The sequence below is a fragment of the Anomaloglossus baeobatrachus genome, chromosome 11 (genome assembly GCF_048569485.1).
Source record: "Anomaloglossus baeobatrachus isolate aAnoBae1 chromosome 11, aAnoBae1.hap1, whole genome shotgun sequence".
NCBI classification, from domain to species: Eukaryota; Metazoa; Chordata; class Amphibia; order Anura; family Aromobatidae; genus Anomaloglossus; species Anomaloglossus baeobatrachus.
In genome coordinates, this window is record NC_134363.1 from 85,707,533 (window position 1) to 85,721,452 (window position 13,920).

The following is a 13,920-nucleotide window of genomic DNA, read 5'->3' on the forward strand; positions in this document are numbered from 1 at the left end:
ACGAGATATCCGAATGGCTTAAACAACCGTCAGGATTTAATCTTACATTATTAGCCCTATACCTTGGATATATATATCTAATTGTCCCTTTCATGTCAGGTAAAATCAGACAATAGATTTAAAAGGGGTCCTTTTTTAATTTTTTTAAACTTTAATATTAATATATCCTCTTATAGCTCTATCTGTGATATGTTTCTGCTTATTACATCCCAGTTCATATTATGCGCTACTTATACATCTCAACTGCGCTTGAACTCTGCACAGCATAATTTAATCCACGTTAACTGGGCTACAAACAGCTTACCCGTGTCTTGTCTCAGATTTATATTTTTTGGAGATCTCCACAGGGATATATTTATGAACTTTTACAAAATTTTCCCTTACTGCATTTATTGGATCATAATACCGATCTAGACTATATATATATATTTCTGAAATATGCTTTATATGTTGTTGGCAATGTAATGTTTGGTCTACATTTGTAAACATTGAGTTTTTCTATAACCTATTTATCCACTACCAATTATAGAGAATATTTATGTCTCTATTTTTAATATATGTGTTATCTGTATGTCTTATTTTATATTTTTTCACTTCAGCTTTTCCTTTAATTACTTCCACCCTACCAGATATCCCACAGTCAATGACAAGGGAGCTATCTTGGGTAACTAACACATGTGTATCTGATTATAGGAAGTAGGGGGAACTAACAAAAGGAAGCTTAACGCAGGTATTATCAGAACATGATTAAGACTTAACGTCGAAACGCGTTGTTCTGCTGGCTATCCGACACTCATGCCTTACTTGCTGGATTTTTAATATTTGATATAATTCTTCAATAAATTGAACTTTTAATCTTCCTCCCTGGCGCTGGAAACCTTTCTTCTCTCCTACATTGTTTGGTGGCCAAACCACTTCCGTGCGCAGGATTGGATTATACCAGCAAGGCAGTGTGGTGAGCTGGACTGCTTTTCCCTCTTGCTCATTTTTTATTACTGCTGCTCCCAGAGAATTCCTTAGTTTATTTTGTATGTCTTTTGTAAATCTGCTATTTAATTCTGCAAAAATTGGCCTTTTTATGCAGTGCTACTTTTATGACTTTTAACACATGACTGGTGCTCACAGGGTAATAATGTAGTGCAACCTTAAGAAACACCCCAGAGAATCCTGTGACATCCCCAAGGTACAGACCATAAAGCATCAAATAACAAGGCTCATATCCATTGTATGTTATATTTAAAAGAAAAAAAAGAAGTAAACAGGGGAGCAGCGGAAGTAAAATAAGAGCAAAAACGTTGGAATATATGTCAGGTCCTGTTTAAGTACTGTACAACTTTTTTCACTTTTTTAACAAACAATGCTATTTTTGACTGTAGACTTTATCTGAAGTTCCAGATCGGTCCTGTACAATTGTAAAGAAACTGTAATAGGTAATACAGTCCAAAGACAATAGTTGTACTGTTTTGGGCAAAAAGCAGACCAGTCATAAGATAACCTATTTCATTTATATTTTATACATCTTAGAAAAAGAGACAGCTTTTAAAAAAGCGATAATAATAAGTACCAGTTGTAATAATAACATTTGATAATAATATATAATATAGTTTTAGTAATAGCATTATTAAACTAAAGCTATAGCGATAGTAATTATTAATAATCTAAGTTACAATCATATGATATGTGATAATGCTGAATAAATTGTTTAATACAAATTAAAAGTTTTCTAACTGCTTTTCTTGTGCATTAGGACTTTGTTATATATGTGATGACCAGGAAGAAGCATCTATTTGGAAGATCTGAAAAAGCTTCAAGAGACAAAGGTCCTTATGTTGATACCTTTCTGTCTGCTCCTGATATACTTCCTCGCCACTGTTGTGTATGGCGATTGGATTCTTCTACTCAGAAGAATATAGTCCGTGTAAGACCGTATCGAGGCGCTCTTGTTACACACAATGGGGGAGTCCTCCAAAGAGAAGCTGAATTACATACTGGGGATTTGTTAGGGCTTGGAGAGCATTTTCTGTTCATGTACAAAGATCCTAGAGTAGCTCAGACACGTCCTGCTTGGCTTCCACAGTCCTGGACTACCACTGGGTTAAGTGGGGCATTTTCATGCCAGATGTGTGGCAGGTCACTTCAGGAGCGTCAAGAAGCTGTTCAGGCATACATCGAAAGTAAAGATTTAATCCTACAATATCGCTCTCAAGAAGAGGATGCTGTGATAAAAGAGATTATTGAGAAATCTAGTAACTCAAAAATTGAATTTAAGCTGGCTCCAGCGTACCTCTTCAGTGTATGTATTGAACATTCGACTCGAGCTTTGGACCCTGGACACTTTCCCAAACTTGTAATGAAGATTGCCACCATGATAAAGGAAGTTATTTGGGTAAGATATTTATAACATATCAGCTTTTTGTTTAAAATGCTGTGGAAATAGAGATAATGATGATGATGGTTGTAGGTGATCTGGTGTCTCTTATTGTGAACTCTTCATTTTAATAAGTTCTCTAGGAAGTTTCTCATTATGAAAATGTAAGAGAACATTCTTCATAGAGTTGTAAAAGATCTATTGGGTCATTTATCATGAAGCTGGAGTGTTCTCATAATTTTCTTTCTATAACAAAAGTTTGCAAAATCAGACACCTATGTCAATTACCTTTTCTAAGAAAATACATAAGAAGATAGAATCGTGATTCTTGTTTCCTTAAATGAACTTGCCTTATACCAATCTTTCACATTGGAATAATTATATTGTACATCCTATTTAATTAGTTTTTTGTTTAAATTGAATGTGCCACAAAACATGACCTAGCAAGTTTTTGTGTGCTTTTTTTTACTTTTTTGGCAATATATATTTTTCCATATCACAATCTCTATTAAAAATCACAAAATTAAATTTTGCAATGTTGACACTGGCCAGCTAGGGCTATTTTAAAAATAAAACTATTTCAGCAAATCTGCATATACTTTAGCAGCAATAGCCTGATTCAGACCCTATATTTTATACAACCCCTGGCAAAAATTATGGAATCACCTGGCTCTGAGTATGTTCATTCAGTTGTTTACTTTTGTTTAAAAAAAGATCACAGACATGGCACAAAACTAAAGTAATTTCAATGTTAACTTTCTGGTTTTAAGAAACACTAAAAAAATCATGAAAACATAATGTACTTGTGAGGTTTTCTGACTTTTTGCCTTGTTTTGTCATTGTGCTTTAATCTGTTTTTTTTCTTCATTGGCCATCTTGCTTCCTGTTCTGTTGCCCTCACCTTTGCCCTCAGTCAATATGGATTCCTCAGCTTCTATGTTCCCGCCCTGTTCCCTGCCAATTACCTGCTTAAGCCATCTCAGCTGATGGACCAGTGCTTCCGAATCCTGTTGCAGTCTGCCTGTAACCTGGTCTCCTGAAGTCTTTGGAAGAACTACTTTTCTGCCATCCTCTGTTTTGGATCCCTGGAACTCGTGTCCACACAGGAACCTTTCTGCTCTGCCATGGACATTTACAAGTACAGTAAGAGACTGAATTATACTTTGAAACTTCTGCTGAATTTTGAGGATCCATTCCTGCTTAATTTGTTCCCAGCCTCTGCACCCTGCAACTGTTTAACCCTTCATGTTTTGTGCACTTACTTGTATGAAGTAATACAAGAACTGTTTAGCAAACCTGTGTCTGGGTTTCCCTTGTACCCTTGCACTAGACTCTATACAAACAGTATTTAACACCTTATAGTATTAGCCAGTAATGGTTACTTTTCAAGACCAAACAGGGGGAAAAAATTATGGAATCACTCAATTATGAGGAAAGAAATATGGAATTGTACAAACAAACAAAAGAACACTCCAATACATCACTAGTATTTTGTTGCACCACCTCTGACTTCAAAAACAGCTTGTAGTCTCTTAGGCATGTCAGATCAGTTTTGCAGGTTGGAGCCTTGTCATTGACCATTTTCTTCAACTTCCGACAAAGATTTTCAATTGGATTGAGATCCGGACTATTTGCAGGCCATGTCACTGACCTTATGTGTAATCTTTCAAGGAATGTTTTCACAGTTTTTGTTCTATGGCAGGATGCATTATCATCTTGATAAATGATTTCATCATCCCTAAACATCCTTTCAATTGATGGAATAAGAACAGTGTCCAAAATTTCAATGTAAACTTGAGCATTTATTGAAGATGTAATGACAGCCATCTCCCCAGTGCCTTCACCTGACATGCAGCCCCATATCATCAATGACTGTGGACATTTACATGTTCTCTTCAGGCAGTCATCTTTTTATTGTTTAGATTTTCTGTATGTAAATCCCATTTCCTTTAGGCGTTTTTTTACAGTTCGGTCACAGACATTAACTCCATTTTCCTCCCATTCGTTCCTCATTCGTTTTGTTGTGCATTTCCTGTTTTGGAGACATATTGCTTTAAGTTTCCTGTCTTCATGCTTTGATGTCTTCCTTGGTCTACCGGTATGTTTGCCTTTAACAACCTTTCATGTTGTTTGTATTTGGTCCAGATTTTAGACACAGCTGACTGTGAACAACCAACATCTTTTGAAACATTGAGTGATGATTTACCATCTTTTAAGAGTTTGTTAATCCTTTTCTTTGTTTCAATTGACATTTCTCATGTTGGAGCCATGATTCATAGTATCATAGTATCATAGTTTTTAAGGTTGAAGGGAGACTCTAAGTCCATCTAGTTCAACCCATAGCCTAACATGTTGATCCAGAGGAAGGCAAAAAAAAAACAATGTGGCAAATAAGCTCCAATAGGGAAAAAAATTCCTTCCTGACTCCACATATGGCAATCAGACTAGTTCCATGAATCAACACCCTGTCATAAAATCTAATATACATAACTGGAAATATTAAATTTTTCAAGAAAGGCATCCAGGCTCTGCTTAAATGTTAGTAGGGAATCACTCATTACAACATCATGCAGCAGAGAGTTCCATAGTCTCACTGCTCGTACAGTAAAGAATCCTCGTCTGGGATTATGATTCATGTCAGTCCACTTGGTGCAACAGCTCTCCAAGATGTGATCACTCCTTTTTAGATGCAGACTAATGAGCAGATCTTATTTAATGCAGATGTTAGTTTTGGGAATGAAAATGTACAGGGTGATCCCATAATTTTTTCCTAATAATTGAGTGATTTCATAATTTTTTTCCCCTGTTTGGTCTTGAAAATTAATCATTACTGTCTAGCACATTATGTTTTCATGATTTTTTTTTTTAGTGTTTCTTAAAGCCAGAAAGTTGCCAATTGAAATTACTTTAGTTTGGTGCCATGTCTGTGGTCTGTTTTTTTTAAACAAAAGTAAACGACTCATAGAACATACTCAGAGCCAGGTGATTCCATAATTTTTGCCAGGCGTTGTATTAGAGCATTTCCATTGAGTGTGTGCAAAGATCATTGTGAAGGGAGAGGAAACAGAGTCAGCTATGACATCAAATATTGTGAACAGGGGTTCTTGAGTTTTCATATATGTTTCCAGGTGTCATTGTAATCTTGCCTCTCATGATAAAAAGCCTGCTGAAAAATCTTCTTGAAAGGACAGATATTTAGTTTTAAATAGCCATAATGGCCATTGTGAAAATTGATGAATCTGTGTGCTTATAAATATAATTAAAAACAAAAGCTGCAACCTTGGGATAAGGTTACTGATTAATGAAAAAAAATAAAATTTGGGGAATTAGGCACTGTAAACTGGGTAATTAATAATCTGAAAAGTGGTTTTCCAGGCTAAGATTTATTTTAATTTATCCTAATTATTAACTAAGATTAAGAAGGCTGTCCAGTTTTATTTTTTTGTTTAAAAAATACCCTTTTCTCCCATCTTACATTGTCCACTGACCTGATAAATGAACCATGTAAACATTCTAGTATTACTAACTTACAAAGATGGGCTACCTGCCTCTCCCTATAAAGTGTATAGGACACTAATATCGATGTCTGCCATAGATGTGTAACAATTTCTCAGTATTTGTCATTGGGTGGAAGGGAGGGAGGTTTTTCATAGTTTCATAGTTTAAAAGTTGAAGGAAAACAAAAGTCCATTGAGTTTAAACTATTATCTTACATGTTGATCATGAGGATGGGTAAACCCCAAGACCCATCTAAAGGTTTATACCCCAAGACCCATCTAAAATACTTTGAATAAAATCTATCAAATGTATTAACAACTATTGTCTTTAATATATCCTGGTGCAATGGCCTACATAAAGATGTTAATTTTGCTACATTTTCAGCAATTCTTACAAAACATCCAGCTATAGTCCATTGAACTAAAGCGGGCTTTACACGCTACGATATCGCTAGCAATTGCTAGCGATATCGTACGCAAATGCACCCGCCCCTGTCGTACGTGCGATTTCGTGTGATCGCTGCCGTAGCAAACATTATCGCTGCGGCAGCGTCACATGCACATACCTGGTCAGCGGCGTCGCTGTGACTGCCAAACAATCCCTCCCTCAAGGGGGAGGGACGTTCGGCATCACAGCGACATCACCGGGACGTCACTAAGCGACCAGCCAATAGAAGCGGAGGGGCGGAGATGAGCGGGACGTAACATCCCTCCCTCCTCCTTTCTTCCGCATTGCGGCCGGCGGCAGGTAAGGAGACGTTCCTTGCTCCTGCGGTGTCACACATAGTGATGTGTGCTGCCGCAGGAACGAGGAATAACATCGATAATCAACCATTACCGATTTTTGGTTTTGGGACGACCTCTCCATGGTGAACGATTTTTCACCATTTTTGAGGTCGCTTAAGGTCGCTGGTAAGTGTCACACGCTGCGATATTGTTAATGACACCGGATGTGCGTCACTAACAACGTGACCCCGACGATAAAACATTAACGATATCGTAGCGTGTAAAGCCCCCTTAATTCCGCTATTCTAGTGACTGCACCCTTGTAAAACCAAATGTGTTTCCAAGTGTTATGCTCTTGCACAACCAGGTCAAACATTGTAAACCCTGTGTTTTGTACTGTCTAGCATACATTTGGAAGACTGAAATGCAAGATGTAGATGTTTTTAATATTCATTAAATTGTTTGCTATCTTTCAAATGAGGAGTGGGTGCTGTGAATAAAGCCAGGCCAGCACTAAGTGCACGTTTTCTCCCTACTGTTTTACTCAACTCTTTTTCAGTGACAGTTTTCACAATTGTTTTATTATTTAGAAGATAATTATACATTGTGTTATCTTGACCTAAGGGCATAACCTTAAGGGTGCTTAACACACTGCGACATCGCTAGTGATCTCGTTAGCGTTGTGATACGCCAGATCGCAGATAAGATTTGCCGAGATCGCACATAGGTCATTTTTGTAGCGCCGGTCACATGTGCGATCTCGGCAAATCGTATGTGCGATCTGGCGTGTTACATCGCTAACGAGATCGCTAGCGATGTCGCATCGTGTCGCACCCTTTACACTTATCTAAGGTAAACCCCTTCCCAACATTTGACGTACTAGTGTGTCATATTTTGCAGGGACTTCCCGCAAATGGACGTAGCTGTAAATCATGGCAATCATGATCGCACATGGGCTCGGACCGCACGATTGAGGCAATGAGCTTGGTGTAAGTGATAGCTGTCAGGAACGGTCCCTGTGTAACAGCAGGCCCACGATGCAGCGCACAGAGAAGAATGACAGTGGTGATGAAACAATATTTCTGAATACACAAGCAGTGGTTAGGAAAATATGGTGGAAACTTATCAGAAGGGAAATATTACAGTTTTTTGGTTATGCTAAGAATTAACAACACAACAATCAATAAAGACTCAGTCTACCAAACTTCAGAGAAGGAACACTCCTCTCTACTAACTTGTGGCAAATGTTAACTACTACGGAGAAGACTATGGATCAGTCAGGGCCTATGTCCGTAATACTAAGATACTAAACCTATGTCTCTATGTATTACAGTAGCTTTATCCAGAAACAAACTAACTTAAATCATTGTCATCAAAATCTCCGCATTAAGTACTGCATGGCTGGGCAAGCGGTAACAGCACAGCAGATTCGGATCACTCACGGCCAGCAATCTTGACTGGTGATGGTGACATCTGTGGCTTGACCACGTAATCTGAGTCTGGGGTTTTGATTGGCATAGTGAGGGTCTGGGTTTTGACCGGTGTAGTGTGGGTCTGGGTCCTGCGGACTATACTCGGGGTCTTGCCTGGTGGTGCGGGGGTTTCTGTCTTGCAAGCTGTACTCGGGGACTTACCTGGCAGTGTCAGGGGTTCTGTCTTTCAGGCTGCTCATTCCTGTCTGCTCTGGAGCCATCACCGTGTTGCTCGATTCTTCTGCAGAAGAGGTGTCCTTCCTCACCTCTGCATCCATGACCCTGCGCTTGCTCCCCTTCACGCCAGTACTCTTCTTCCAGTCACTTCTCAGGCTTCTCAATCCTCTTCCTCTTCTCCTTGCCTCCTGCTGAACTCATCTTTCTCTCTTCCCTTCTCCTGGGAACCAATTCCCTGGTTTTTAATTCCTACGTCACGTCTTATCTTTTGGCTATTCTTCTTTGGCCAATAGAGGGCAGTGTCAAATCACTAGGTTGTATGGATTATTGTGCCCATATTGATATATTTCCCATCACTTTAAAGTCGCCAGTCCTCTGCAGAGTACTCCTGGAACTGACAGTTCTTGAGGAGCGGACTCATGGCGGTCATCATCTGGTCGCATTTCTACATGTGTCTAATCAGCTGTTGCCAGATGAACTCGTCTTGGGCATATCTTGAAGAGGAAACACCAGCATTGGCTTGCTCAGGATTCTGAGGTCTCTCTGGGAGAGGCACGTCTGGAGGACTCAAGACTTTGGGGGCTGTGGGCTGAAGCTCAGCCTAGGTTCCTCCATCTTCTGGTGGTGGGGGTGGATGAACCACCCTGGGAAGTTTGACAGAAGAACTCCATCACCCTTCTTCATCCCCCAGGGCCTCTCCAGTCACTGGTGTTGGTACTTCTTTTGAACTCTGAAGCTGGGTTTTCTCTGCTTCTTACACGTGGGCGGAGCATATTTTGATGTAAGACTTGGCTCTGGCCTGTCTCTTCCCCTTCAGGTCGTACGTCATACACCGGATTATTGGGGTGCACCCTCTTCAGCACTTGGTAGGGCATGATCTTCCAATGAGGATTAAGTTTATTCTTCAGCCGTTTGGCTGAAGCAATCAAACCCCCGGGTCTAAGGGTGCCTCTTACACTGGTGACATGTCGGGATGGTTCAGCTCCCAGAAAATCTCTGTTTTATAAGTTGCCGTAGAGCCGAGAGATGATGTCGATGTTCCCGTACCCACGTGGATGTGTCCGACCAGGGCCAATCTTCCTCTGGGTTGAGTTCCATCTGGTTGATCTTGCGGCCCTCGCAACCAAACAGGAGGTTATACGGAGGATACCCGATAGTGGCATGCACCCAGTTGTTGTATACCCACACTAGTTCTGAAATAAATTTGATCCACCTCATTTTCTGATCATCTTCCAGTGTCCGCAACATCTGAAGCAGCATTCTGTTGAATTGTTCACAGGCCCCATTCCCCTGAGGGTGATAAGGAGTGGTATAAGACTTCACAATGTCATATAACTGGTGTAGTTCTTCCATCATCTTTCCCTGGAAACATGCCCTTTGATCGGAGTGTATTTTCTTTGGGCACCCATACACACAGAAGAAGTGCCAACAGATTGGCTTGTCAGCAGTCTCAGCCGTCTGGTCTTTTGTGTGGGTTACGACCGCGAACTTCATGAAGTGGTCAGTCATTACCAGACAGTATTTGCACTCATTGCGGGATTGGCCAATCATCAGGTAGTCAATCATCAAAATCTCTAAAGGCCCCAATATCCTCAGCACCTGTGTAGGGGTCCGTTGCTCAGGAGATTTGGCCAGTTCACATTGTCAACATGTTCGGCAAATGTGTTCAACTGCCCAATGTAACTGAGGCCAATATAGCAGCCACTGTAGCCACTGGAACGTCTTCTCCACCCAGAAGTGCACATCCCTCTCATGAGCTTCCTTGGCCAGGCAAGACAAAATTCCTTCTGGGACCACCACTTGCCAGGTGGTCCCAAGCTCTCTCAGCAACTGGATTCACCGGTAGAGTAATCCCTTCTTCATAGCAAGGTGATCATACTGCCCCAAGACATGTAGGCCCGCAATGGAAAAGCTCAACCTCTCCTCTTGGCTGGGTTGTTGGTTGAGGGCCACCCATGCCCGCACCTTAGCCACATCAGGGTCAGTCTGCTGTAGTCGCACCCACTCCTCCCTTGGGCGCCCAAGACCCAATGAGGCCAAGATTCTTCCCCAACTTCTTGAGCCTTTACCAGTGCTGCGGCAAAGTGCTTATAGTCGGGTGTCTCATCTCCGTACGGTTTATCTCAGGTCAGTCGCTCCAGAGTCACTCGGGACCATGCATCAGCTTGTGTGTTTATGGCTTTTGACCGGTAGGAGATATTGTACCAGAATCTGGACATTCTAGCAACCCAACATTGTTCCCGGGTGCCAAGATTTGCGTTTTCTAGGTGGGCAAGGGGGTTGCTGTCAGTGCGCACTTTGACATCTGCCCCTCCCAGCTGTTCAGCAAAGTTTTCAGGCTTTGCCCATATCAGGGTCCGCAAGCTTCAGCTTGTATAAGCTAAAGTTCTCTTTATTCTTCTCCGAGTCCCACAGGAAATGACTGGCATATGCTACTACCCTTTCTCGTCCGTCTTGGACCTGAGCCAGCACCGCTCCCAGCCGTAGAGACTGCCGTCAGTGTACAACGCAAAAGACTAGGTGAAACCTGCGTAGGCCAGTATGGGGGCATTAGTCAGTGCCATTTTCAAGGACCAGAACGCCTCTGCTTGTTCTGGGCCACACTGCAGACTATTTCTGCCGCCTCCCGCTGTCCCTATCAACAGCTCATGCAATCTTTGCAAATTCCTTAATGAACCTTTAGTAGTACCTGGACAACCCCAGAAATGCCTGAAGGTCTTTGAGTATTGTGAGGGTCGGCCATTTGTGCACTGCGGCCACCTTTTTGGGTGTTGGTCACATCCCCTTGCTGAATACATTGTGACCTAAGTACTTGATTTCTCTTTGAAACAGGCAGCATTTCCGGGATTTCACCTTTAGAAGAACCACCTAAATATAACCTCTAAAATTTAAACTTTAATGTCATTAAAACAGACACAGAAGGTGTCCTTCCAAACAACATAAAACAAAGTGCCAGTGAAGGCTAGGTGGGTAGAGGACAGCATGAGGGGTAGAATATCAATGAGTTATTAAGATAGATCTACCGATGTTAAATTACATCCTCTGCCCTTCCTACTGACGAAGGGTGCCATAATTTTTTAGACATCTCCCGTTCCGGGTGGCTGACCCTCACTGCCCCTACAACTAACTAGCAGTGTATCCACCACCAATTGAAAAAACAGGTGTAAAAGTGTAAGACAAACCACATATACACAGTACAGTTGCGTTAAATATACTATGGTTCTTGACTATCATACAGTCTCTAGTCAAGGAAATGTGTTAGGATACAGCCGACGGACCCAACTATGGATAAGTGGGCACCCTCAACTCTCCCAACGGATTTCTCCCCCTCCTAACACAATAAAAGGGGGATCATCAGGGGTTTTCTAGAGATGACACATAGAAGTATTAATGCCAATGTATAAATTTGCCAATTCTGAGGATTCTTAATACGGAGGAAAAGATTGTTAAATCTAGCCACATTGCCTCTTCTCTAGTATGGTAATGCAGAAGCAGAAATACAGAGTAGATGACTCTTATTTCCAACGAATATAGATTTATGCCCTTATTCAAACACGGTAATATTCCAACTAATAAGAACAAGCCCCTGTTACTTGTAAATATGAGGGGAGTAGCACAAATCAGGCGACATGAGAGAAGTGCGAAAAAAAAATCTCTTCAGGCATGGTGGTCACCTGTGACCTAGTATCCATGAAACAGTAAACGTGTCGCCCTTCGAATTCAGCCCATGTGGTGGGCCTATTGGCCACCAAGTCTTGGAGGTCTTGTTCTTATTTCTTGACAAATTCAGGGCCCCCAGGTATGCTCCTCAGCCATGGGGATGGCTAGTTTAATGCCTGCCGGCGCGAAGGGTCTTTTCCCATGGCACAGTTCTGGGATAGGTGACCTCTTTCTCCACATGTCCAGCAGATGACGCTATTCCCCTCAGGTCAATCTGAGCGAGGTGGGGTTGGAAGTTCTTCCCACGTGGCAGCCGGAGGATCCCTGTTTTGACTGCAGGCGGGGGTGTTCCACGTATGCTATTCAATTCTCTTACTTCCCGTAACTCTGCTCATAGTTTTCGAGCCCATCTAGCTCCATATCCATCATATCGGCAGCGGCCACCTCCGAGCGCGGTACCACATTGGCTGCAGCAGGTGCCTCCTTCTCCCCATACAGAAAGTTAGGAGAGGAAAAAGGGGGCTCAGCACCAATCCAGTAAAAATGTAAAAAACTTTATTGGTATGCTTTAAAAATTATATCTGGAAACACACCGTACAATATGTGCCACAGGCGAAACTTTACGCGCTTCGGACTTTATTATCTAAAACCAAAAGAGTCCTTAATCATAAGTTACCTGTGGAAGGCCACAGACAGAATATATATGTGTTCTAAAGGTAGGGGAAAAAAGGTACAAAGAGGAGGAAGGTGTGTTGTCCACACAGATGTCTGGGGAATGCAATCAGGTTCCTGCTTGTCTGGGGAGAGAAGGCTGTAATCTTCCATATATAAAATCATATACTATAAACGGTGCTAATGCACTATGAGAAACAGATTATGCAAAACTCATATATGTATACAATTGTGATGTTAATAAATAGGTTAAAAAATCAATTATGCAATATCTAAACATAGCTGTCCCATATAGGTGCAAAATATTATAACACTGGGATAGATTCCCATATTTTCGACAAAATATAATGCTAATGCAGTATAAGCAAATACTAAGTATATTTGTATCAGGAAAAAAATATATATATATAAGTGTATGCCTATGAGTATGCATATAAATACGTGTGTGTGTGTGTGTATGTGTGTGTGAACAAAAATTTAGACCCGTTGGCTGCCTGGTATCCAATTTCAGGATCCACTTGGCTTCAGCCTGTAACAAGGCAGCAAAACGATCGCCACCTCTAGGGGACCTTGAGATATGCTCGATACCTATTACTATCAACGAGGAAAAATCACCTCCATGTGAGTCTAAGAAATGACGGGTAAGAGCCGATAATGAACGTTTTTTTTCTAGTCTCAGTGGATGGTGTGAATAAGGATGAAGATGTGGTCCTGGTATGCTCAGATAATCGTACCCTGAGTGATCTTGAAGTGCACCCTATGTAATCCTTAACACAAGAACAGCAAGATGCTTTGTATATGATATATGTGGAAGAGAAATTAAAAAAAAGAAGCTATTTTGAAATTATTACCATTAATACCTTGTTGTATAATTGTTGGGGATTACTCATATACCTGCATAGGCCACATCTTTGCAATCCACATCAGTATGATCCTGTGATGCTGAGCCAGGTCTGCTTGGTGTTCTTAGGGGTACAGAAGCTGGGGGAAACCATATTGCCAATGCTTCTTGCACGTTTCGCTACTACGTTAATACCATGAGAGAGGATCATATCTACATCTTTATCCTGCTGCAGGAGGGGGATACATTTTAAAATTATGTTTTTAATGGCAGGGAAATCTGAACTATACGGGGTGGAAAAAGTGATGCGCCCAGAGTAATCTTGCGATTTCGGTTTATCTTTCAGTAGGTCAGATCTGTGTTTGTTATTTGCTATGTTGCGTGCTCTCCTCAGAGAGGAATCTATGTACCCTCTCTTTTTGAGCCTGTTGGTAATGTTATCGGCTTAGGAGGCATCAGAGGAGCAAAGCCTCTTAGCCATTAGATGCGACAGTCCCGGGACTCCAC

The 13,920-nt window shown here is 41.3% G+C and overlaps 1 protein-coding gene across 2 annotated transcripts in view; it reads left to right on the plus strand.

Annotated features, from left to right (window-relative positions):
- The window catches only part of RASIP1 (Ras interacting protein 1), a 1,579,933-nt gene that overhangs the window by 639,021 nt on the left and 926,992 nt on the right, over window positions 1-13,920 (plus strand). For both annotated transcript variants that reach the window (XM_075328610.1, XM_075328611.1), the window contains exon 5: window positions 1,748-2,386. In XM_075328610.1, the coding sequence (XP_075184725.1) occupies window positions 1,748-2,386 (639 nt within the window). The remainder of the gene's footprint in view (window positions 1-1,747; window positions 2,387-13,920) is intronic.